The sequence below is a fragment of the Chiloscyllium plagiosum genome, unplaced genomic scaffold (genome assembly GCF_037043375.1).
Source record: "Chiloscyllium plagiosum isolate Xiang-an unplaced genomic scaffold, Cpla_swu_hap1 HiC_scaffold_6, whole genome shotgun sequence".
Lineage (NCBI taxonomy): Eukaryota > Metazoa > Chordata > Chondrichthyes > Orectolobiformes > Hemiscylliidae > Chiloscyllium > Chiloscyllium plagiosum.
In genome coordinates this window covers 102,272,077-102,299,935 of record NW_028270144.1, presented here as the reverse complement: position 1 = coordinate 102,299,935, position 27,859 = coordinate 102,272,077, and the positions used below count along the sequence as shown (strand labels likewise).

Here is a 27,859-nt window from a genome sequence, read left to right as displayed (position 1 = left end):
GCGACCGCAGGGTGGTCTCGAATAAAGAGACGAATGAATTAGAAAAGGGGCTGTTGAAGGCTTGGACGTCATCACTTGGTGTCAATTGGTGGTGAAGGACCCCCCTGTCTTCGGCAGTCCGGTGGAGAGACAGAGCGACGGCCGGATGTTCGAGTCGGTCTCGAGCGGCGGCCGTTAGCCGGGAGTCGGGAGTTGGGGGGTGTGCGGGGACAACTCCAAACCTTTCATTTCTCCGCCTCCTCTTACTGGAACACAGCCGGTAGCTGGTGGGGGACAACAAGGGACGGCGTTAGGGAGGTTGTTGCTTCCCTTTCCAGTTGGTATATCGGCCATGGAGCAGGTTGCACGGTTCTGGAAGAGGCCGAGGAGGATGGCGGCCCTCGGAGCCCAGTCTGTCGAGTAGCGCACACCCTCCCTCTCTCTCTCTCTCTTTCTGTCTGTCTCTGGTCGCATTCCTCATCCTCCTGAGGGTGCGGAAGTAACCGTGATAACTGAACAACCGCTCCTCTCTTTCAAGACAAGGAGAGAGGGGAGATACGGTTCGATCATCTCCTTTGCTTCCCCATCTGTCTCCAAAATGGATAGCAAATCGTTTGCAATCGTCCTGGATGAAATACGGAAGGTAAAGTCTCCACGGTTGCTCAGCTATCGTTCCCCTGCGCTTCACTCGGCCCAGTGAGAATTTCAGATTAAAGAAAATGCTGCGGATGCTGGAAATGTGAAACATACAGAAAATGCTGGATAAACTCAGCAGAGAAAAGGGGTTACCGTTTCGAGTACAGTATGACTGTTGTTCAGAAACAGAATTTCAGAGGTACTATGCCCGAAGCGTTTCAGACCATGTCATAGAAACGTATAACATGGAAACAGATCCTTAGGTCCACCTTGTCCATGCCGACCAGATATCCCAACCCAATTTAGTCCCACCTGCCAGCACCCGGCCCATATCCCTCCAAACCCTTCCTATTATATACCCACCCATCTGCCTTTTAAATGTTGCAATTGTACTAGCCTCTGCCACTTTCTCTGGCAGCTCATTCCATAAACGTAACATCCTCTGCATGAAAAAGTTGCCCCTTAGGTTCCTTTTATATATTTCCCCTCTTAGCCTAAACCTGTGCCCTCTAGTTCTGACTGTCCCACCCCATGGAAAAGACTTTGTCTATTTATCCTACCCATTGTCCTCATGATTTTATAAACCTCTATAAGGTCACCCCTCAGCCTCTGACACTCTAGGGAAAAAAGCCCTAACCTATTCAACCTCTCCCTATAGCTCAGATCCTCCATCCCTGGCAACATCCTGTGTTCTGTTTTAAGTTATAGTTCCTCTTCAGTGCAGAATTCCAGCATGCGATTGGTAGCAGCAGATGAGAAAAGACACCCCAGGAGATGGAAGATACTTGCGTAGCTAGTGCAGAGTGGCAGAGAATGCAATGCTGGAAAACACCTAAGCAAGACAAACAGCATTTGTGGAGGGAGAAACAAAAGTCAATGTTTCAACTCAACAGGATATGACCCACTAGCTGAAATAGTGGAATGTAGTTCAATGACCATAAGCATACAGCATTCCAGTATCTTCTCCCTGACCTGGTGTGCTTTTCCCGCATCCCACTTTTGACTTTTCTCCCTTTATGATTGCTGTTCTAGAAGGGAATCTTGCTGGAGTTGGAGGCAGTGCAGAAAACTATGGAGCTTACAGAAGCTTGGGTGTTTACAGTCTTGAAAGATGCTTGAAAGCTGATGGTAAAGAGATTTATAATTGGCACATGAGCAGACAAGATAAATCTGAAATAAAGTATTAGATTATTGGAGTAAGGATAAAGGTTGTAGAGATCAGCACTGACTAGACTGAATTCTGGAGGTACAAATCCTGGAATCATTTTAGAAATAATTATATACTGAAATGGGTTAAATTATTCAAAATTATGAAGTGAGATGGGCACAATGATTGTGATATTGGATGTGATCTGATGTTAGATCTGGGTGGTTAGTGAATGCAAATGCCTTGAAGAAATATTTGGACTTAAAATGTAACGTTGTGGTATTATCAGACCACAGGGCTGCTGCTTCAATGGAAACAGAATTTTTGGTGGTTTAACCTGAGGGTTGTCACACCTCAAGTGAAGGGAGAGGCTGAGCAGGAGACTTCTTTTTGTCATTGAGATACTGTCAGTGTGTTGCGTGGCTCTGCCACCATGCTGAATGGGATATGTTTCATACAGATCTAGCAGTAGAAAGCTGGGTAATCTTGATTGGCCGATGGGGCATCAGCAATGCAAATGTATTGCACCACAATCTGTAACTTCATGTCCTGGCATACATGCCACTCTACTTTTGCCACCAAGCAAGGGGATCAGTTTGGCTGCAGGAGTAGCATCAGGGATACATTAAAAATGAGATATTAACCTGATGAAGTGAGAACATAAGACCATGTGATAGTAGACCGTGTGCAATAGACCAAGCTTAACGTACCAGAACAAAACCTAAGCTCAAATCCTTCCAGATTCAGTTGTGAATAGAATATAGTTAAACAACTCATTGGTGAAGGAAAGTCTACAAATATCCCCATTACTAATAATGAGAGTGCCTGGCATATCAGTGTAAAAGGCAAGATGGCAGCACTGCAAGCATCTTTAGCCAGAGGTAGCAAGTGTTTGATCCATCTCTGCTTCTCCAGAGGCCTCAGTATCATAAATGTCAAGTTTCAACCAGTTTGATTCGGCATGTGATATCAACAAACAGCTGAAGGCAGTTGATACTGAAAAGGCTATGGGACGTTCCAGTGACAGTACTGGAAATGTGTCCCCCAGAACTAGCCATGGTCCTTGCCTAGCTGTCAGACTACAGATATTGTGCTGGCACCTGACTGGCAATGTAAAACATTGCCTGGGTATGTCATGTATGCAGCAGGCATGACTAATCTAACCAAACCAATTTCCACTTCTTCAATCTACTCTTAGTCTTCAGTAGAGTGACGGAAGGTGTTGTTGACCGTGCTATCAAGCAACACTTAATCTGTTCACTTGCTCTAGTTTTGGGTTCCACCAAGCCTACTCAATTTCATGACCTATCAGCCTTGGTCCAAACAACTGAACTCGACAGTTAATGGTGGTGACCACCCTTGTCATGAAGGCAGTATTTTACCAAGAGTGTCATCAAAGAGTCCTGACAAAACTGGAGTCACTGGGAATCAGAGGGGGAAACTCTACACTATAGTTAGGATCATTCCTAGCACAAAGAAACCTGGTGGTGATTGTTGGAGGCAAATTATCTCTATAGGAGTTCCTTAGGATAATGTCTTAGGCCCAATCGCCTTAGCTGCTTCATCAATGACCTTTCCTTCATCGTAAGGTTGAATGTGGGGGTGGTTGTTGATAATTTCACTCTAGTTAATTTGCAATGTTCAGTACCATTCACAACTCCACCAATGTTGAAGCAGTCCAAGTTCAAATGGGATGAAATCTGGGGAACATTCCATGGCAAGTACCAGTTGTACCATCTAAGTTCAGGCAATGACTATCTTCAACAGGAGAAAATCCAGACATCGCCCCTGTATGTTCAATGGCATTGTCATTTTTGAATCCTCCACTGTCAACATCCTTTGGGATTAGTTGACCAGAAACTGGTCCAGCCATATATACACAGTGGCAATAAAACCAGGTCAGAAGCTGATATTTTTACTGTGAATAAATCATTACCTAACCCATCAAAATCTGTGTTGTCCATTAAGTGCTAGTCAAGATGATTCATTTTGGATGTGTACAACTCTAATGAACACCCTGGAAGTTCTACTCCTGCAGAACAAAGTAACCCACTTGATTGGCACCCCATCTAACAACTTCAATATTCCCTCAACCATTGACACAATGGAAATTAAAATTTGACCATTTCTGTCATGAATGGCCAATTTGAATTGCTGGTTTTACAGCTAAGTAGCAATTGATAATTTATTGTAAAAACCACAAATTTGTATGAGATTTTGGTGTCACCTTCATTTAATTTGTAGCACTGTTCATGGAATCCTCACAATGAGGAAGCAGACCATTCAGCCCATCAAGTCCACACCAACACTCTGAAGAGCATCCCCGTAACCATGCATTTCCCAAGGCCAATCTACCTAAGCTGCACATTTCTGGACATTATGGGCAATTTAGCATGGGCAATCCACTTAACCTGCATATCTTTGGACTGTGGGAGGAAACCGGAGCACCTGAAGAACCGACGCAGACATGGGGAGAATGTGCAAATTCCATGCAGTTGCCCAAGGGTGGAATCAAACCTGGATCCCTGGTGCTGTGAAGCAGCAGTGCTAACCACTGAACTTCTTATTTGGAAAGTTATAGATTCAGGCTTAACACCAGTGTGTAAACTGAGCACAACTATAATGTCAGAAGTCCTATGTTTTAAATGGATTGTTCAACCAAATTTCTATGTTGCTTATTCCAGTGGCTCAGGTAAACACTGAAGAGCCCATGAAACTGATGATTAAACAAGGATTTTGTGTTTTTGGACCAACAATTTTTTCCTCAAGCCAGATTGACTGCACATTCGTCTCTTTGCGCGATCTTGCTACTTGATTTCAGCAATGGGCACTGTAATTCCAACAAGTTATTGTACTTGAAAAGTGTGGCGCTGGAAAAGCATAGCAGGTCAGGCAGCACATGAGCAGGAGAATCGATGTTTCAGGCATAAGCCCTTCATCAGGAATGTCAGTGGGGTGGGGGGATGGGAAGGAGGGTGCTTAGAGATCAATAGGAGGGTGGAAATGGCTGGGAAGGCGATAGGTAGATGCAGGTGGGGGGTGATGGTAATAGGTCAGAGGGGAGCAGATAGGTGGGAAGGTAGATGGACAGGTAGGACAGTTCAAGAGGGTGGTGCTGACTTGGAGGGTTGAATCTGGGCTGAGGCGGGGGCAGGTGAGAATGAGGAAACTGGTGAAGACGATGTTGATGGTATGTGGTTGAAGGATCCCAAGGCGGAAGATGAGCATTCTACCAGGCATCAGATGGCTTAGATTTGGCAGTGGAGGAGGCCCAGGAATTGTGTCCTTGGCAGACATGCCATAATATGCTTTCACAATTTATTGTAGGCAAAATGCTTCAATGTTCGGGGTTAGAAATAATGCAGTAGTTTAAAACGGATAATATGACATTGCTATTTCAGCAGTGTGTGACATCTTAGTGTGTTATAATATTTACGAGCTGTGTTGCTTAAACCCAGTATAAATAAATTGCATATATCTTGGGTTTCCAGTATTAAATATTTTATCTTCCAGTAATCTCAAAACAAAAGATATGAGTATTTTATAAGTTCTTGACAGAGGGTTTTTTCCTATCCTTTTGACTTTGTCCCCAGTATATGATGCTTTCTTTTGAACTGTGATTGAGATATTACTTTGAATACTTTTGAAAACAGGCAAGCCAATTTACTGACCTGCTGACGTTAATATACTTCTGTTTTATATCAACTTGCATTGTCCATTGAGTTACTTAGATACATGATTTTCTGTCCAGTATAGAGCCGATTTAGAACATTAGTTTAATTTCATGATTTAAAATTTGTACACTTGTCAAAATTTGTTTTCAGGTTCTAATAACTCCTTTTTATAATGGCAGCTGCTATAGTTAATTAATTCAATCGTTTATGTTTAGAGATATTTGTGAATACCTTTCTAAGTCATCATGGGGGGCTCTTTTGGTGTAGTTGTAGTGTCCCTCCCCTTGGGCCAGGAGGCCCAGGTTTCAGTCCCACTAGCTTCAAAGGTGTCAAATAACATCTCTGAATAGGTTGATTATAAAAATAGGTTAAATTTAAAAAAAGGCTTGCTATTTGTGGAGTCAAATACCTGGATATGTAGGACATTTTTTCAAATGTTAGCTTTCATTTTAAAGTAAAGTTACATTAGTTTTATCTTGCTAAACTATTTTATTAGACACTTGTGATTTTAGCAGAGGCTGGAGTAATATTAGTTTTACCACCAATTGAATCTTGTTAAAGCATATTAACAAAATTTACAACATGCTAAGATGAAACTGCACTGCAACGTTTGCAAAAAGATGTAAATATGTTCTGGCAACCATGTTATCTATTCACTCTCCAAATATTCACTTTCTTCTTAGGGGGTTCTGACTGATCATAAATTAAAGGCAATTGAATATGTACATGGATATTTTTCAAGTGAACAGGTATTGTCAATTAACTTTCAGTTAACTGCACATGACTGCTGCTCGTGCATTCTATGTGATTGCAATTAATATTTTATGTTATAACTACATCTGTGGTAGATAATTGTTGGTTTAAATATTCTAATGTATTCTAAAATCCCAGTGGAAAATATTAATTGAAAGCTGTGTTAGATAATCATTTTTTTCTAAATATATTTAGTTCAAGAGAAGTTAAAAATAATTTTAGTTATCTCTTAAAACTGTATCCATATCTTACTTGCAGGTGGTTGAGTTACTGAAGTATTTTTCTTGGGCAGAACCTCAACTAAAAGCCCTTAAAGCTTTACAGCATGTAAGTGAAGAAGAATTTGTGCTATATTGCAGACTGTTAATGTATGATGATTTGTCTTGATGAACTTTGTTTTATTGCAGCCCTTTGAAGGAAGTCTTTTAAAGCCAGTCTGCTTTCATTGTTTTGTTTTACAGAAAATGGTAGCCATCCATGTATCTAAAGTAATAAATATCCTTCAATGCCTCACTTTCACTAAAGATAAACTTGTCGCCTTAGATCTAATAGCCTTGTAAGTATATTTTTATCTTTGGTATAGTTTCACACATGCCCTGTGTTACATTTTCTAATGATATATTTTTCCAATTTCAACTTGACATTTTAGCCCTTATCATTTTCTAAACACCCTATGAATAAATGCTGAAAAATGCAACAGTTCTCGATCATCTAGGAATGCCATAACGATGTGAATGTGAAATTCAGATTATTTTTGATTCTGTCAGGTACTTCCAGTGCATCTGATGTTTATATCCAAGATATTGTTTTTGGAATTTGCAGGAATATTACCATAAGTGTGTAGTTGTTGCAGCCAGAACCAAGTTATTAACACCATGAGCAGCTTAGTTGTGTAGGAGAAAAGATGAAAAGGGAAAGAACAGAAGTAATGGGGTATGTTATTTTGAAGACTGTTGATGTGACTGTTGGATGATGACTTACCTCGCTGCTGCCGGGTGAAGAATGTCATGAACCAATTGCAGAACATTCTGGGAGGTTAAACAGCCATAGGTCATGCTCTATGTTGCAATCAGTAACTTGGGTAGGAAGTGGGAATGAGGTCCTGAAAGCAGACTTTGGTCAGTTGGGAAGAAGATTGAAAAGCAGGACCTTTAAAGCAGTTGCCTCAAGATACTCCCAATCTCTCAACACAATGAGCATAGAACTAGGAGAACTGAATGACTGAACATATGATTGAAGAACTGGCATGGGAAGGAGGACATCAGATTCCTGGTGTAGGTGGCATTTATTTGACATGGCATTTTAAAAGAATTGTTGCTAACAGCCTCATCACCATCCTGGTGAGAATTACTAAATTGGAAATGAGATGGGAGACTGAAAGGGAGCTTGGATTTAAGTGAAATAAAACTGGTAAAAGGGGAAAAAAGAAGTCAGGCAAAGATTAGGTAAGCATCAAATAGGATCAGAATAGAGAATAAAATATAAAAACAAAACAATTAAAGGTGCTCCATCTGAAAGTATATAGTATTCATAAAAAGGTTACTGATCTGAGTGCACACACTGGGGCAAATGGAGATGATATAGTTACTGTTATGAGGATTGGCTGTGGGTGACCAAGATTGAGATCTGAGTATTCAAGGATTTTTTTCATTTGGGAAGGAGAGAGAAAAATGAAGGACTTGTAACAAGGCATGAGAATAATAAATTATTGAGAGAGAATCTTTGATCAAAGATGCAAATTGAGTTTATGTAGCATAAGAAATAGCAAGGGGACAGCACACATTTGTTAGAGTTGTTTATCAGTCACCAAAATTTAATAATAAAGTTGGGCATGCTGTAAAACAGAAAATTAGGGATGCATGTGAACTAAGTAACAATAATGGGTAACTTCGGTTTACGTGGACTGGATTAACCAAATTCCTGGACTGTGGATGAGGTGTTTTTCTGGAATAATATATTGAGGCGCCAACTAGGGATTATTTTGGATTTGGGACTGTGAAATGCGAAAGAGGTAATTAATAACATACTGTAAACAAAATTTGGGAAATAGTGCCCATATTATGATAGAATTTTGCATTAAATTTTAATATGGTGGAGTTCATTCTCAAACTATGGTCATAAATCTAAAGAAAGAAAATTGTGAAAAACTGAGAAAATATACTAGAAATGTTAACAGTAATCAGGTAATGGCTAGTATTTAAAGAAATACTACATTGTCTACAACATTTATACATTCCTCTAATGCACAGATCCATAAAGGGAAAGGTTAATCAACTGTGGTCAGTGAAAGAAGTTAAAAACTTAAAGATGTTAATAAGATGTCTCCCCTGGCTGGTAAATCGAAAACCAGGGGACATATTCTCAGGATACTGGATAGGCCATTTAAAATTGAGATGAGGAGGATTTTCTCATTGAGGGTGGTGAAGCTGTGAAATTCTCAAATCCAGAATGCTTCAAAACTTTAATTGTTGAGCATATGCAATACAGAAATTGATAGATTTCTGAACATGAATGACACCAAGGAATATGGAGAAAAGTGTCACTGGGGAGCTGATCAGCCATGAGTGGCAGGGCTGGGTTGATGGTTGGACGGCCTACTCCTATCCTATGTTCGGCTGTTTAAAAAATGAAATGAATTTTTTAATGTCAAATGTTTGGTAGGCATTGTAAATGTGATCAATATCTTTCATATTAGGAATATCATTGATCCTCACAATTATCGGCTAATTGAAGATATTTTCCGGGTACACCTGCCAGAAAAGAAACGTTGCAAAAGAATTCTTGATCAGGTGATGTATCTTAAATAAACTATTATTCTGACTTTTGGTTTTATGTGACTCAATGTTATGTGATGGAGGAGATAGCAGAAAATGAGGACTGTAGATGCTGCTGATCAGAGTTGAGGGTATGGTGCTGGAAAAACACAGCAGGTCAGGCAGCATCCAAGGATCAGGAGAATGGTGTAAGAAATGTCAATTCTTCTGCTCCTCAGATGCTGCCTGACTTGATGGAGGAGATACTTAATTTTAAATTTATAAGGCAGATATTTCAATTATTCAGAAATTGTTTTATGTACCACAATAAAGTATGCACGTAAGAAATAAAATCTGAAAGTTTGAATTCATTTGTAGTACCGGAAGATTGAAACATTTATTTAAGAAGGCGGTTGAACTGTGATACTGTTCTCACAAGTGCCAAGGAAAGAATCACACTATATTTGGGTGGTAAGTGGGAGTACATTTGAACCAGTTATGGTTTTGTGATAGTCAGCAACCAAGGTCAGGTGGGCAAAGGAAACTTGGCTTGGATGAACAGGATGGATAGCTTATGATGAGTTTATGTTTGAGAGTTTTATGTACTGGATGTATAGTCATAGACTAGGAATTCTGACAGGATTGCCTGTCACCGCAGGGTTTGTCCACCAGCTGCAAGGCAAATGACAGGTGTGTGATGGAATTTTTTCCACCAGCCTGGATGTGTGCAGCTCCAACAACAGTTGAGAAGCTTGATGCCATCCAGGGGAAAGCAACCTGCCTGACACCCCATCCATCACCATCAACATTTGCTCATTTCATCACTAACACATAATGACATCAACAAGATGCATTATAGTAAGTGACCATGGTTGCTTCAACAGTAACTTCCAAACCTGCAATGTCGATTATGTACATGGAGAAGAGCAGCAGATGCAAGTTTTTGCCTGAACTTAACTTGGAAATATATTGCACTTCTTTAGTTGTCACTAGGTCAAAATTCTGGAACTCATTTCCTAACAATAGTTTGAAAATCCCCATATCCTAAGATCTGCAGTAGTTCAAAAGGCCACTCACCGTTTCTCCAGAGTAATTAGCGATGGACAATAATGCTGCCCTAGCCAGTGTTACTCACGTACCATGAAAGAGTTGAAAATAGTATGTTAGCCGAGTAATATGGTTTAGTGGCTAGGCAATGGTGTGGAGCTTGACAACCCAAGGTATACCCAGCAGAGAAAAATGCTCAATTTGTAGAAGTCAGATCTTGAAAGGAGAGAGAAGAAAAAATGGGGACAGAAAAAGTGAGAGGCAGGAGCTGTCTAAGGCAAAAGCTAGGAGAAATTGAGAACAGTAAATTTAACACTCGGTCTTTAAAGGTTTGAAGGAAGAAAGGAAGAAAAGTTGTAATTTAAATTGTATGTTATACAAGGTATTAAGTTCAAGCTTAGGAGAAAATACATTCCAATAAATTGGGAATTGAGCAGCACCTGGTGGCTGGAGTGTAGGACTGCGACCAGACTCCAAGCAGTTAAGGTGTTCGAATAGTGGATAGTCTTGGTAAACAAAAGTGACACAGTGAAGTCATTATTAACATTTTCAAGCCCATAGGAAGTACTTGTGGATGACTAAATATACGATTTTATTAAATGTAAATAGGTACCAAATCCATATATTAATATTTGAATCTTCAAATCCCGTAAGAATGCACTTTCTGTAAGTTTTGTACTTGCTATAAGTCTTAAGCACTTCAGCCATTGCACTTTTTTGTATTCTCTGGGCAAAGCCTTTGTAATGCATTTTTATTGTTTATATTGGGATTAAGCTATGCAATAATGATTAATCTTGCTTTAAACCTACAATTGAGTTTCTAAGCTTATCTATGAAATCAAGGATAGTGCATTTTGAAGATTTACAATGATGGGATTAGAGGTGTGGTTCCTTCTGTTGTAATCCTTATTTTTCTTGTCATGTATAAGGCTTCTAAAGCTGGCTGTAAGGCTCCTCTCGCAATGAGATCTTCGTGTGGAATGATTCCAGGAAACCCATATCCTAAAGGGAAACCAAGTGCGTTGAATGGATTGTTAGCGGTAAGTATAGAAGCTTTATTTTGAAGACGTTTAATCAATGATTTCTCTTGGTTGTAAAAGGAAACAGTATCATTTTCAGTTTCGGGTGTTTTCCTTTTTTTAAGGCAGTTGGAACACAGTGGAAAGGGAAAGCTGGTAAACCTGGGTGTGAGTGACAGATCCAGCAACTTATACATTTATCCATTAATAGACACACAGCTTTTTATTTCTGTCTGTTTAATGTTAAGGCTGCCAAGACAATTGGGGAAAGAATGTTTGCAGCATAATGGTATGGCATCAATTTGTGCCCTTAGTTCTTTGCAATTGATGTTTTCTCATTTGATGATATGGGCATGCTAGAAAATATACTAGAAGGTTTACTGAGTACTAATTTGATTTGAGGACCAAGTTAAGAACAGTATTGACAAAGGTCTGGGACAGATTTCTATCTGTCAGTATTTATTGATCTTATTAAAAGAAAAATTGACAAGAGCTTCAAAAGTTACAAAGCTAACTTGCTTATAGGTTAAGCCAACAAAGGTTATATTGACCATTTATAAAGGCACAGGTAATGCAACATCCTGATGATGGGAACTTTAGCCAAGCAAGGGCATCAGCATTTTGGGAAAGATTCTTAAGACATCAGTAAAGGACACAACTCATGTGCTTTTCCATCATCTTTTCACTCATGAAATTGTACCCTATGAGAGATTGGAAAATATTGATTTAAAATTATTTGAGACATTTTGTGCTATTACGTTTTGTGTTTCCTGAAGCTGAGTGAATCATGTAGTTAAGTGGATTACTTACATCATCATTTATTATCAAAAATGTTTGAATATTTTGGTAGTCTCCTATAATATGTAGAATAATACCTATGTTAATAATAAGATATGTAAAATAGAGCTCCATATTAACCAAATATAAATGTACTATGCGAAGAACTGATTGTGACCTTCTTCGGACAGGCTCTTTCTGTAAAGAAAGAAAATGAAAGTGGTTATAATGTTGGCCGAGGGATAGCGACCTGTATTCTAGGACCTTCTAAACCTGTAAGTATGGAGAACAAAATACTGATAATGTTGACTAATAAGGTCAAGAATTATATTTCTTAAATAATGACATTGTCCACAGTTTTCATTAATTGATGGGCAAACAAACGTAATGGGATAGAAGGGATCAAAGTCTATGAATCTGTATTGGTAAGCATTAAGCAAACGTGGGTGTCCAATTGTATCACGTTCTCCATTTCCTATCAACTAATATTTCAAACTTGTCTTTCAAATGAATTAAATAATTTTACATGTGGAATAGAATGCCTACAACCCCTCAGTTAACGTTGTGCTTGAAAACATAAAGCCAATATTTTTGTCATTTAAGTAACACTTGCCTTATTCAATGTTAACAATATTTGTGTTTTGTGACTTCTACAATGATGAAGCTGGGTATGTTGTATATTGTATTGCATAGTGCTCCTGTCTTTGTATAACAAATTTTACCTTGAGAGAGGAGTCTGGTAACCAGTTTAAAAGTATATGTGCAGCAGTTCAAAGAGGTTGGGACAGGCAAGATCAGTATCCAGAGGGATTGCTGAAGGGTTTATCATAGATACTGTAAAGTCATAAGATAAGGTAGAAGAATTCCTAAGTTAAATGGAAATATTTAAGTGACCAGAGCCAGAAAGTGAGCTCAGGGCTAGGTTTGTAAACTGTTTATTTTTCTAATCACAAAGTTAGGATGTATAGCTAAGGGTATGACTCCAGTGTAAAGGAGAATTATAAATTGTATCTGATGTTTTGAGGCGTTCTCTGTATCAAGGTTGGCTCTTTATTAAAACAAGAGCAGCATTGGTCTATGTGCACTCTAACTTCATTTATTTGTATGGCAGTCAGTTCTTTGCATCAGTTTGTAAATTGATTATGAAAAAATACTATCTACTCTGTAAACAGGGTAAAGTGAGTTGGAACTCTAATGTTTTAGACATCTGACTGACTACTATTCCTAATGTCTAAGTTATTTTCCACTTAAGTTTCCACATGTCACAAATTATTTGACCTGTATTAGAGCTATCTGTTACGTGATGATAACTGAACCTTTTTCTTTGCGGTTGGCTCTGGAGATTTGAGTAACTGATACTGTTTTATTTGAATAAATTATTTGAGCTTTTATCACAACTTTAGAATATACTAAATTGTTTTATAGCAAGTGAATAGCATCTGAAGTGCAGAAACTGTTACATTGCCAAATTTCCTTGTCAGCTGGAACCAAGCAAAATTGCATAAAGCACCAAGTTATTTTTTTGGTGGTATTGATGAGGACTGAATGTCTTGCTGGAAAATATGACTTTAATAGTTAGCTGCTTGATGACCAGCATGGACAGGATGGACTTGAAGGGCTTTTGTTCCATGATGTAAAACTGACTCTGACACGAGGGGGACATCTTGTCTATGCAGCTGAACCAAGAGACTGCATGAAGCTTGCATGAATATCTTTTCTGTGAGATGCTAATTTCAATAATTGTCAATGGAGATCATGTTAATTGGACTTGAACCTACAGTTCTGTGATCGAAAGGTGGTAGTGCTTTTATCTAATTGGAACTGATGACAGTTCTTTCTTTCCGTTTTTCTTCTTTAGTCTAACTCACCCCTTGCACCTTTGATTTTCCAGCGCAAACTACTGCGGTGAATTTCATGTTCATCCATCTAAAAGTTGTATAAATGCTAGAAAAACATGAATATGACTTCAATTTTAAAAGTATTGATTTATATTTAAACATTCTTTTGAATGATTTGTTGAAATTATGTATTCATTTTATGTTTTGCACTTTATTTGGATACAAAATTCTACAAAATATACTTGTTAATGGATTAACTGAACCTTGTAGCTTTTATTCAGAAATTGAGTCCTGCGTATTTATGTGTGATTTTTCTTTTTGTTTAGGCTCCATCAACTTACAATCCTCATAAGCCTGTTCCTTATCCTATACCTCCTTGCCAACCACATGCAACTATTGCACCAAGTAAGATTTTAGTTGTTTCACTGGCAACAGTAGTTATACTGTATGCAGTCATGACGCCACAAGTTATTTGTGTATCGAATTGTTGACAAAATGTCAAATGTCTTACAGTAGTAATGCTGTTGTGCCTATTTTGACGTCAGAAAATGATATCTGTCCAAAGAATCAAGATATTGGTGTTAGAAATGTTATAAGTGTCAAAGAGTGTGGAGCTGGAAAAGCACAGTGCGTCAGGCAGCATCCAAGAACCAATGTTTCAAGCATATGCTCTTCATTATAGAAGTATTTTAAGTTCATCGATACATGACAAGTATTCTTTTACTTGGGAGAGCGTCTAGTGTAGCAGAGATATTGATGTTATAAAAAAAGACATCATGTTTTGTTAAGCACATCGTGATTGCAATTTGTATACTGGAAGGTGAAGAATGTTGAGCTACAAATTGAAAGCATTGCTCTCAGTATTTTCAAAGTTCAGTTGTATAGTGGCAGAAGACAACTATCTCTCTTATTTTACACAAATATTTTTACTTACCATGATATAAGCTTATGCTGTATAAGAGCGTACATAGTTATTAATGAGTTTTGATCAATAAACATTTTGTCTGCTGAGAAATGGTTATATGAGAATTCTAAACCAAAAAAAGAAAATTTTCACATCATCTGGTATTGGATCTTTACCTAAATATAACACAAGTAATAAGACCTGCAATTCATTGCACCATCCTGTGTTATAGTTTCTCTAAACTTTGTGCACTTGACTATTGTAGTAGCCAATATACTAGTTTCAATCTGTAATGATTGCAGATTGTACTGCATTGGTTCAACTAGATGGCCTCCAATCGTCAGTCGTTACATGCAGAGAAATTTCTTGTGGGGACATAATTTGAAAATAGATATCCACAATTATTTCATCTGGATAGCTATGTTTGGGCCTTGAACTGTGTAAAGTTTGCCGTATGTCTCTTCATTAATTATGAAAATTATGTTTCAAGCTACTTAACATACCATGTATGCCTGTTAGATATGACATTATTAAGAACACGCAAACATGAACGCTTCATGCAGCTCATACTGAAACTGTAAAAATGCATTCACAGAAAGTAAAAACATAGCGCATATTTTCGAAAATGTTTTACAAATAATGCATACATCTGGCTGTTCAACGTGGGGATGAGTTATTACAATAAATGCTTAGGTGCAAGAATCAATAGCTTATGTAAAAAAAATTGATAAATTTTGTTACAATGTAATTGCATGCTTAATATACATGTCCCCAAGGTTATCAATCCTTTACAGCACTTAGTTGCTTAACACCCCAATTGCATCTGCCTCTCTGCAAATAAGCACCCCATAGCTTGTTACCGCACAGCTGGATGACTTTTCACTTCTTCACATCTGTAAAACAGGTGTTTTATTTCTTAAAATGTGCACTATGTTTTTTTTTGTTTCTTCGAATGCATTTTTGCACTTTCAATGTGGGTTGCATAAAGAAGCTTTCATGCTTGTGTGTTCTTAATGTGTCATCTCCAATTGCATACATAGCAGTTAAGTGACTTGAAACTTAATTTTCAAAATTAATGAGGGAACGAATGGCAAGTTTGGACCCAAAAATAGCTTCCCAGATGGCGCAGTGTGGGTGTTTATTTCCAAATAATTGCACAAGGACATGATGTAGGAAATGAGACTCTTATGATGAGTCCCAATTTATATATCTATTTGTTTTTCTATAGGTGCATATAATACAGCTGGCCTTGTCCCAATGGGCAGTTTCATAGCTCCAGTTGTAGCCCCAGCCGCCTATGCTCCTCAACAAGGTCTGACCAGAATTAATTTGTTTTTCAATGCATTTCATGTAACTGTGTTTTTAAACTAAAAGTTGGTTACTTGGGTGGAAAAGTACTTGGAGCATTTTGTAATGTTGCCTAAGGAAATTTATTTTTGAACCACTGTTCCTGAATATTCTAATCTCCTGTTTCTTACATCACCATTCAATGTAGGGTTAATTCATCACTGAAATTTGGTGAACTTTGTTTAATAATAAGCAAAAACAAATCTGTTTGACCCATGCAATGACTTACAATGTTAATGGTAGAAGTAAGAAGATCATAAATAGAAATGCAACAGAAAAATAGATAAAGTATAAGAAAATGTAGAAACAATGTGTAATCTGTTGTATTGTAACCTCTACTGAACTTATTTACTTTCTAGGGCAAGGATTCTGCAAAGCACTTTGATTGGGAAGGTGAATTTTTAATACATGGAAAGGTCACTGGGTACCATAAGATATAGGAGCACAATTAAGCTGTTTGGTTCATCAAGTCTGCTCCACCATTCGATCATAGCACATATTTGAATTACTTTTGCTTTAGTTGTTTTATGCACTTGATTGCAAGTGTCTGCCTTGTTTGGTACTTATTTAGGATATTCTAGCCTATTCCATGACCTGGTCTGTTGTATCTCTAAAGTGGCATCAGACACAGTTCATTATCTTTCTCTTACATTTCTCAATAAGAGGCTATGGTTGCAGTTCGTCAGCTTGTTCCTCACATGTATCTAATATCTTAACCCTTCAAATCATGGTACCTTTCATGAATTGGTGTAAAAAACACTAAATTATGACAGCTATCTGGTTGAAAGTATTGATATGCATGTCTGATCACCAAATCCTTAGAAGTGGAAGTGCTTTTCGTTAAAGAATGAGTTATAGTGCCCTGAAGATGTTCCAAAGTGCTTAACAACAGATTATATTTGAAGTTTAGTTTCTGTTACAAAGAGGGCACATCCAGTTAAGTTATACAGAGCAATTCACTAAAAACAATAAATGAAGTGAATAACTAGATAATTTATTTGAATGGTGCTTGCTTGAGGAGACTGCAAAAATACCTCTTCCCTGATATTTGTATTCCAATCTGAATAGTTAGCTAGGGTTTTGATTTCACTTAACACCTGAAATAAAGGAAATGACATAAAGGTATGCTATTAGTAATGTGCTTAGTATTGGGGATTCCATGCAGATAATGGACATTTAAGCTTCTTCTATGTAATGGTCTCTTAGGGCTGTCAAATAAAGTTGAGAGGCATTATTGAAAATTGAGATGCATAGGTAAACAAAGCACCAATAACCTGCAACAATGAATTGCAGGTTAGCAAGGGCAGATTTTTTTCTGTTGCCTAAAAGTATACAGAGGTGAAAAAACTTGATAGCACTTTTTCAAGAGTTTGTCATTGAACCACGTTGTAGATTGGACAAAGTTTATTTTAAAAACCATTTATGTTTAGACATACTCATAAATGTACCAGAATTTAAGATTCAAAACGATGAGCTGAGGAGCATTGAACAAGAATGAATATTTTTCAGTCATTATTTATAACTTGTAATACAGCTTTTAAGGGAAAAATATTTTTCTTTCAGCTTTTTCCAGATCAGGCAATCAACTGAGCTATAACTCCTCTGCTACCAACTTGCATGCGACTGTGTTCTCACCACTTGGTTCTTACTCATCAGCTCCAGCAACACCTGTTGCAACACCTACGTTTGTCCAGTCGCCTGCAAATCAATTAGTTTTTGCTTCAGCACCAGTAACACCAGCCTTTTCAAGGCTTGGCACATCCGCCTCGATACCTCAAAAAGGTGTTCCTCAATCAAGTGGCTCTTCTGCCCCACCTCCATATCCTGAATGTCAGGACACTACAGCTGTAGTATCAGCGGCACCACAGAATTCCCAGGCACATGGTGAAGTAAGGTCAGGGAATACTGGTACATCAACTCATAGTTCAACTGTCACAGGATTAACCTCCAGCTACACCAACACAAACTGTAGTCCTGGTGTGATGCCACAAACTGGGTGAGTATATTGTCTTTGATTTAAGAGGTGCATTACGAAGTGTATACTGCAGAAGTGCAGTTCTCAATTCAATTAACCTGCTAAATCTGACATGTGAGGTGTATTTCTTTAATATAAAAATGCAGTTAAGGAAGTTGATGAGCATCATTTCTTTGAACATTGTAATCTTAACTGAATACTTTCGATTTTGAATGAACAAGTTGTATGAAAAAAAATTTGTAGTATGAAATTATTTGAAGTGTGACTTGGCTCAGATGATGGTGCATATTTTTCCCCACAATGAGACTTAACAGCCCAAGCTGGTGTAGTGTTGAGAGTGTGTTGCTGGGAACGCACAGCAGGTCAGGCAGCATCTGAGGAGCAGGAGAATCGATGTTTCAGGCTTAAGCCCTTCATCAGGCTTATGCCCGAAACATCGATTCTCCTGACTCTGATATCAAGAGTCTGCAGTCCTCACTTTTGCCAAGATAGTGTAGTGCTGAGACTGCTGCATTACTGGGGATATTGGTTTATGGATTAGATTAGATTAGATTAGATTAGATTAGATTAGATTAGATTAGATTAGATTACAGTGTGGAAACAGGTCCTTCGGCCCAACAAGTCCACACCGACCCGCCGAAACGCAACCCACCCATACCCCTACATTTACCCCTTTAATCTAACACTATGGGCAATTTAGCATGGCCAATTCACCTGACCCGCACATCTTTGTGACTGTGGGAGGAAACCGGAGCACCCGGAGGAAACCCACGCAGACACGGGGAGAATGTGCAAACTCCACACAGTCAGTCGCCTGAGTCGGGAATTGAACCCGGGTCTCTGGTGCTGTGAGGCAGCAGTGCTAACCACTGTGCCACCGTGCCGCCCACGGATGAGATATTAAATTAAAGTTATGTCTGTTTGGATGCATATTAAATAAAATACCTGACATACGAAGACAGGAAGGTTGGAAGAGTAGAGAATTCCAAAATCTAATAGAAAATCATTGAAAATGCATTAGTCATTCTTTAAATTTGCAATTCATAGTCTTCTAGATAAGTTGAATGAAGAATGGTAATTTTCCTGTAGATTGGAATTTTTCCTTTTCATATTTTTATCTGATTCCTTTTTGAAAGTTACTAATGAACTAGTTTCCATCATCCTTTGAGGTGCTGCATTCTGGATTGTAATTTGCTGAAAAATTATTTTCCTCATGCTTTCCTTCATCTTTCTGCCAATTAGCTTAAATCTATATTTACTGGTTACTGAACTTCCTGTCAGACAAAAATACTTTATGCCAGTCTACCAAAATCCTTTATGATATCACAATGGTAAGAAGCAAATAAGGCTAAATGTTATTTTCCTCAAAATTGAAATCTCAATTTTCAGCCTCCAAAGCTCTATGCTTAAAAATTTGTTATACTTCAGGATGAATGAATTTTAAAATGTTCTGTTGTACTGACACCATTTTTATATCCTTTCAGTTTGTGTGGATTTCCATGTTGTTAATGCAATAGTATTTCTGTTTTTAATAACATGAAATAAATCAATCTGTAATAGAAGTAATGAATATCCTTGAGACACTCTCAAGGAAAATAACAATTGTGTAGTAATCATCAATAGCTAAAAACCTGTCACTGTTGCAATTCTAATTGTCAATGCTTTAATTTTTTCAGTTCATCCTCAGGTTTTCAGACAAGTGAAAATTCCAATACATCTCCACCGATGAGCAACTCATTCCCAAATCTTCTATCCTTCCCAGGATTGCCTATATTTTTCCAGAATCAGACTTTATCTCCTGCTTCTCTGTCTGCACTCCAAGCAGGAATGACTGTTGCAAATTTACCTGGTCTTCAGTCTATTGCAACTGCAGCAACATTGACAGGAATGCATTCCTCTGGGACTACTACATCTCTGTCTCCAGTCCAGAATGGTGTGATGGCAGCTACAATGCCTGGGCTTCAGTCTGCTGTTTCCGTTGCTGGACTCCAGTCTAACGCTGATGTCACCTCTCTTCATGGGCTCCAAACTACAGTATCACTAGGTGGACTCCAATCTAATGGAAATTCAATGTCTCTTGCTGGACTGCAGCCTACAGTATCTCTTGCTGGGTTGCAATCTGCTGCAGCATCTCCAATTGGAATGCGATCTGCTGCAGCATCTCCAGCTGCACTGAGATCTACTGCAGCATCCCCAGCTGCACTGCAAGCTGCTGCCTCTCTTGCTGGTCTGCATGCTGTTGCTGCCTCTCTTGCTGGACTGCAGTCTGCTGCTGCTGCCTCCCATGCTGGCCTCCATCCTGGTCCTACATCTGTTTCTGAGCTCCAATCAGTTCCTGCCTCCCCCTCTGGACTCCAGCATTCAATTTCCTCCCTCCCTGGGCTTCAGCCTGCTGCTGTCACTCTTCCCAGATTGCAGTCATCTACATCTTTTTCCGGACTTGATTCTATTGTGGTTGCTGCCTCATTACCTGGATTGCAACCTACTACAACTGCAGTCACCCTTCCCAGTCTCCAAGCTGCTGTAGCTGCCTCATCTTTGCCTGGCCTTGAGTCAGCAATGGCGGCTGCTTCTCTCCCTGTTTTGCAGTCTGCCTTGGGTGCTGCTTCTTTACCTGGACTTCAGTCTCTAGGTGCTGGGTCTTTACCAGGAATCCAGTCTGTAGTGGGTCCCCCTGCACTCTCTAGTATCCAGTCCACTATTGGTGCTACTTCATTTTCTGATCTCCAGTCCACTGTAGGTACCACTTCTATCCCTAATGTACAGTCTGGTGTGAGCATGGTGTCACCTACAGGCCTACAGTCTAACGTGGATACCGTGCCTCTGCCAGGATTCCAGACAACTATGGGTGCTGCGACTCTTCCTGGATTGCAGTCTGTTGCACCTTCTGCTTTACTGCAGGTAAAATGTATAAATATGAGTGGTCAGTGAGCAGAAACATTTTTTTCTCAGCTTCTTGGCTATTCTCAATATGTATTAATGATTTAGATGAGGAAATTACATGTCATATCTCCGAATTTGCAGAAGACGCAAAGCTGTGTGGGAAGGTATGCAGTGAGGAGAATGCAGAGAAGTATCAATGTGATTTGCACAAATTAAGTGGGCAAAAGATGGCAGACACAGTTTAATGTGGATAATTGAGAGTGAATCCACTTTGGTAACAAAAGCAGGCAGGTAGATATTACCTGAATGGCAATAGAGTGGGAAAAGGAAGGACTTTGTACACCAGTTGCTGAAGGTGAGCATGCAGGAGCAACAAGGGGGAAGAAGGCATATGGACTTCTTAGCAATAGGATTCAAGTGAGTGTGCAGAGATGTCTTGCTGCAACTGTACAGAGTAGTACAGACACCTTAAATATTGTGTGCATCATTGGTGACTCACTGATTAGCACTGCTGTTGCACAGTGTCAGTGACCCAGGTTCGATTCCATCCTCGGGCGACTGACTATGAGGGGTTTACACATTCATCCCATGTCTGTGTGGGTTTCCTCTGGGTGCTCCAGTTTCCTCCCACAATCCAAAGGTGTGCAGGTTAGGTGGATTGGCCATGCTAAATTGTCCATAGTGTTCAGGAATGTGTGGATTAGGTGCATTAGTTAGGGGTAAATATAGGATAATAGGATAGGGGAATGGGTCTGGATGGGTTACTGTTGAGGGTTGGTGTGGACTTGTTGGGCCAAAGGTCCTGTTTCTACACTGTAGGGATTCTATGATTCTGTGATTGGTCTCCTTTATCTGAGGAAGAATGTCCTTGCTAGTGAAGGAGTGCAAAGAAAGTTTACCAGACTGATTCCGGGATAGTGAGACTGATGTAGAGGCAGAGACTGGATTCGTTTGGGCTATATTCCCTAAAGTTTAGAAGAACAAGGGGAGAATCTCATAAAAATCTATAAAACAAGATTAGACAGGATAGATGCAGGAAGGATGTTCTCAATGACTGGTGAATCCTGAACCAGAGATGACAATCTAAGGCTTTTGAGATAGACTATTTAGGACGTGAATGAGGAGGATTTTTTTTAAACCCAGAGAGTGGTGAGCCTATGGAATTCTCTGCCACAGGAACCTGTTGAGGTCAAAACATTGAAGACTTGCAAGAAAGATGTGGATATGGTTCCTAAGATGAAAGGAATCAAAGGATTTGGGGGAAAAAATGGGAATAGAGTACCAAGTTAGCTGATCAGCTGTAATTCTATTGAATGGTGGAGGAGGCTTGAAGAGCCAAATGGCCTACTCCTGCATTTGTTTTCTCTGATGTGTAGTTTGTTTATCTGGGTGAAGAAGTGGTGTACACCCCTATAAAGGCAAGGATAGGGTAATGAGTAGAGACTGTAGAAGTTAGGAGATTATAATTATATTACACATAATTGTTGACTACGGTTATGGAATATTGCCTAGAATTGGCACTGCTGTTTACTGAAATCAGTCTTGGGTCTTTTCTAATAAAGTGGAAAGGACTTGGGAATCATTTAGAAAGAGGTTGACACTAATTAGAATGAATGATCAAATGTACTTTTTCATGACACATAATAAACTCCATAGATTATGTTAATTAGGATGCACTGAATACTTATCACTGAAAGTTTATCACTGAATACTTTTGATAAGTGGAAAATTTTAGCATTTAAGCTAATGGGGCTGGAATCGTGTGATAGCCAATACAGTTAAGGAGAGTTTGCATTCTACAAATAACAGGCTGAATTCGTCAATCATGTTAAAACCAATTCACATTGAAGAATCACCCATTATAACAACAGACTGTCACTGAATATGTTTTAGACTGTTGCAGGGAGTAGAGGAATATCGTGAACAGGTAAGAAGGTGCAGTTGAGGCAGATAATGAGCCATCATATTGAATGGAAGAACATGTTCAAGGAGGTACATAGTCTACTCGTATACTCTACAGCATGGAAACATACCCTTCAGTCCAACTTGTCGGTGCCAACCAGACATCCCAATATGACTTGGTCCGATTTGCCAACATTTGGCTCATTTTCCTCTAAACACAGTTGAAGGAGATACTAATGAAGCTAGAATTTGGAGGTTAGATAGAAGAAATAGCTTGCTGTATGACCAATACAAGGTTTTGCTTTTGCTCAAATCTAGGTAAAGGTGTAAAACTTAAAATTCAATTAAGTTTGCAGTCTGATTAACATCTATTGCATAGGTAATCAGTCACAACAGAGTGCAATCAGTACTAATATAGAAATTGAACAACTGATCAAAGCATACTTTTCATTTTAAAAAAAATCATTGCTAGTACATTTTGTTAAGATTACAATTACGATATATTGTATTTTTTTCCAGTCACACTCCGCTGCGTCTCTGGAGAACTTTTCAACTCAGGGCAACAATGATTTTGGATGCTACTCATCTGGACCAGCAACTCCATATTCTCTCCCACCTGGCTTATCTTCTCAACTGGGGTGGCAGTAGATAATGGACCTGCTTTCAAATACCCTGTAAGATTTCAATGTAAAGCTGATGTTTGCTGAATTTATCCAGCTCTTTGATTAGGCATACGGTATACTTAGCAGTGATGTAGATGAAACTTGATGGGATTTTTCCTAATAAAATATATCTGAACATCATTTTTTGATTTTAAAAAAGGGACAAGGGATGATATAGAAACCGTGTCTACAGTTTAAATTTCTTCCGATTAGTTGCAATATCTGTAAGCTGGTAAGACTTGCTAAATGCAATTTTTCACTCAAGTATATGGGACATTAGAGAAACATTACAAAGGGACAGTCTTGTGATTAAGTTTTTGAACTAGTAACCAGAGACTGGAGTAAAGGACTGAAGACACTGATTGAAATCCCAACACAGAAGATGGGAAATATAAATTTGGATAACCTGAGTAAATGTGAGGTTAAAAAATTTTAGAACCAGGAGTAGTGACCATATTGCCACTGGATTATTGGTAAAGACCCACCTAACTGACTGTTGTCTTTTTTGGGGAAGGAAATCAACAGCCTTACTTGGTCGGGATTATGTGTGACTTTAAACTCTCGGAAATGTGGATGATTCTTAACTATCCTCCAAAATGGCAAACTATTTGGTTGCCAAGGAAGTCTATTTTCTGCAAACAGTTCATTACTGTAAATGTTTGAACATTTTGTCATAAAGCTAGCTGTCTTATGCTACTAATTTGCATTAAACTTAAGTGAGACTTCCCATTAACCTGATATTGCAGTCAAGTCAAAAAGATGTTCTGCTGACTGCACATGTGAACACTGGTTTTTGAGTCATTACCATTGTTGTGACAAATATGTAGGCAGATGGTTTGTTCCAACAACTGTCAGACCTCATCAAACAACATGTCCCTTTGACCCCCTTTGAGGAGGGATCTGATTGAGACCTACAAAATCATGAGAGGTGTGGACAGGGTGGATAGCAAGAAACTTTTTTTCCCCCAGAGTGGAGGACTCAATTACTACAGGTCAGGAGTTCAAAGTGAGAGGGGAAAAGTTCCGGGGAGATATACGTGGAAAGTTCTTTACGTAGAGGGTTGTGGGTGCCTGGAATGCATTGTTAGGGGAGGTGGTAGGGATGGGAACAATGGTGTCATTTAAAACATCTAGACAAAAAAGTGAATGGGCAGGGAGCAAAGGGATACAGATCCTTCGAAAATAGACAGCAGATTTAGATCGAAGATATGGATCAGTGCAGGCTTGGAGGGCCAAAGGGCCTGTCCTGTTCTGTAGTATTCTTTGTTCTTTGACCATCTGCAGCAGACAGAATGCTGATCATATTCATAAATGTCATTGTTACATGGTATTCAACGTTAGATTTGATTTGTTAAGTATTCCTGACCACCAAGAATTACACTGAAAACCAATTTAAAGTTATCCTTCCGACTCCCAGTAATTCAGTTTCATGTGCTAGAAGCTACAGTTATTTACACACAGGGTTCTGTCCTTTGTAGGAAAAATATGTTTGTGATTTTTTTTAACTGAGTAAAGGCTTATAAAAACAGCTAACTCCCTTTGCATTTGCATGGCAATGCTCTGACCAAACAATTGATTTATCTGGTTTAAATCTAATTACTGCAAAGCAGCATAACATCAAAAATGGGAATACTTTGAAACTTAAAACAAGAATATGACCTTTTTTTTTGAAAACTGGCAGCTTTCCAATTATTCTTTTTTTGAGTATTGCAGAGGCAGTTACCAATCCAGCATACTCTGGTTTCTGGAAGAACTAGACAGGAGGAAGGGTTTAGAAGGATATGGGACAGGTGCTGGCAAATGGGACTAGACTAATTTAGGATATTTGGTCGGCATGGACGAGTTGGACCGAAGGTTCTATTTCTGTACTGTACGTCTCTATGACTGTATGACTTTCAGGGCTTTAATCTAATTCTTACATTAAGATGTCAAAGATGTTTTTACATTTAGGGTAGCCCAACACAAATGGTTATCAATATAAGATAGTAGCTAATAAATCCAATTTGGGAGAAAGTTCTTTAGCCAAGAAGTATTTAGAATTTGGAGCTTGAAAACCCATTAAATAATTGAGATGAATAAAATGTGTTTTAAGTGGAAGCTAATTAATGTGTTGAATATAAATAGCACACCTCAATTGCACCTTTTAGCAAAAAATATTGAAATAAGATACAAATAAAACTACTGTAACAAGAAGGAAGACAAGTGACATATCTAGCACAAATTTACATCTTTGAATTGTTTAATATGGACTTGTGCTTTCATCCTCATTTTAACTGTTCCACATGTTTAAGTATTCTGGAACATTATATCTGGAAACAAATAAAAGCAGTTTGGGGGAAGCATGACTACTTTTTGCAAAGAAAAAAACCCTGAATTTATTGCTACTACAAATGATATAATATTTAACTCCACTTGATTTTAAATGAAATATTACGGATATATATGTATGTAGTCTTAAAATAGTCTTATCTTTGAATTTCTTTAAAAAGAAAAACATTTTCTCCTTTGAAAGTTATTCATAATGACCTCTTGGTTGAATACTGAAGCCTAAGGCTATTGGAGGACAATATTGTTAAGCATAATGTGAATTTGCTAGCGTGCTAATCAAAGAGTTGGTACAAGGCATACATCCTGCTAATGAAATTTCATTTACTCTGAGCTTTGGTTCTGCTACTAATTCTCTAGCTCTGGTACGTGTTTCACAGAATTATATACAGAATATTTTATTTGTTATTTAGGTGCACCTATTCAGAGGTTTCACTGGTAACATGTTTGAAATTATACACTTTTCTAATAGTAGGGTTTTGTGTAAACAATTTGAAATTGATCTAATCAAGCTGCATTGAAATTTAATTTAACAATATTGTCTTTTGACACTTGTTGATATGCTGGAGTATCAACTTTAAAAAAAACCTTTTAAACTTCAAGCTGTAAAGCTATAGGAAATAAAATGCATTCATGATCTTCTTTCCAAAATGATATTAGAGGATACTAAAACTCATGAGCAGACTGGTGCTTTCGGAAAACGTTAGTTTTGTATCATTAATACATTTATAATGTGAGTCAACAAGATGAACTTATTAGTATAAAGACTTGTAGGATAAAATTAATCTTATTCTGAGTGCATTACATACAAGTTACTTGATCTTTATTTTTGTTTTTATTTGTCTGATACATTATTTCAACAGTGTTGGCAGAGCATGTTTTCTTTTGTAATTTTATACCTCCCATCCTTGAGTATTCTTTGTACTTCTGGAACCATTTACAAATCTATTTCTACGGTATTTCTAAGCCTGACATGTCACTGTCCATTTCTTAGAAACAGAAATAAGTACATAATGAAAGTCAAGAATGAGAAATGGCCATGTCAAATTGAGGTACAGTTATAGCATGCAGGAGCATTTTGAATGTACCTAAGGTGTTTTGTCTGCTTTCTCAAATGGCAGTTTATTCTAATTGTTTAACTTTTCAGTAAGATCTTTGTAATAGTTTTGAGTTTTTGACAAATTTAAATGTATTTCAACTGGTGCTATTTTCATGACATAATGTGAAATATTCTGGATTAAATGTCTCTAAATCATTCAAATGTTTTATATAAAATGCCCCTCAACCCAACAAACTTTGTTTCTTTCAATCTATAAAGTTTGCACTTCTCATATCCTAAACATAGCTCATCTTTCTTTCAATTGGAATAGTTTTGCTCTAATCTGCACCTTCTCTAATGCATGAAGCAATTTTAGTGATACCCCAATTTGAAAATGGTGTACTTTGTATGGTGTTTGCAGTGCACCGTTCAGCCTTAATCAGGGTCACAGTCTAAGGATATGGGGTAGGCCATTTAGGACTGAGAAGAGGAGAAATTTTTTTCACCAAGTAGTGGAATTCTCTGTCACAGAAAGCAATTGAAATCAAACAATTGAATGTTATCAAGAAGGAGATTGATATAATTTTTAGCACTAACGGGTTCAAAGGGCTGAAAGTGGAAACAAAGTACTGAGTAAGATGATCAGCTGTTAATACATTGAATGGCAACCAGGCTTAAAAGGCCTATTCCAGTTCCTGTTTTCTGTGTTTATAAATCTATCTCTTAACATAACCCACAGGAGGATTATTTCATTGTTCTTAGTGTCAGTTCAAGTAGTGGGGAGACCAAGGGGAAATAAGTAATTAGAATTGGAGGATGCTCATGTGAGCTGTGGATCAGCTGGGATGCATTGTCTGTTTCTGTTTTAGATTGTATGTATTCACAATGTGTTATTTTTTTAAAAAATGATTTCTCAATATTTTGTATGTAATTACCAATACAAAGTAACAAATGCTGAAGGGGTCAAGGTACTGTGTTGCTCCAATTTTTTTTTGTGTGTAGAGAAATCAGGGAAATGTTAACTCTGACTTCTGTCCACAGATGCTGTCAGACCTGCTGAGCTATTTCAGCAAATTCTGTTTATGTTTCTGATTTTCAGCATCCATGGTTCTTTTGGATTTTTTTCTTGTGTGTGTTTGTGTATGTACCATTAACAAGGAATCCTGTGTTTCATAGTAATTAAATAATACCTTCTGTTA

At 38.2% G+C, this 27,859-nt stretch overlaps 1 protein-coding gene across 1 annotated transcript; it reads left to right on the top strand.

Annotated features, from left to right (window-relative positions):
* The first annotated feature begins 135 nt into the window (after positions 1-135).
* Positions 136-27,859, top strand: proser1 (proline and serine rich 1). Its single transcript, XM_043692119.2, has 12 exons — positions 136-622; positions 6,120-6,185; positions 6,448-6,516; positions 6,651-6,745; positions 8,885-8,978; positions 10,919-11,029; positions 11,977-12,060; positions 13,950-14,028; positions 15,756-15,839; positions 17,438-17,870; positions 19,526-20,750; positions 23,154-27,859. Exons 1-12 carry the CDS (start codon positions 578-580, stop codon positions 23,280-23,282), a joined length of 2,514 nt encoding a protein of 837 aa, XP_043548054.2. The 5' UTR covers positions 136-577; the 3' UTR covers positions 23,283-27,859.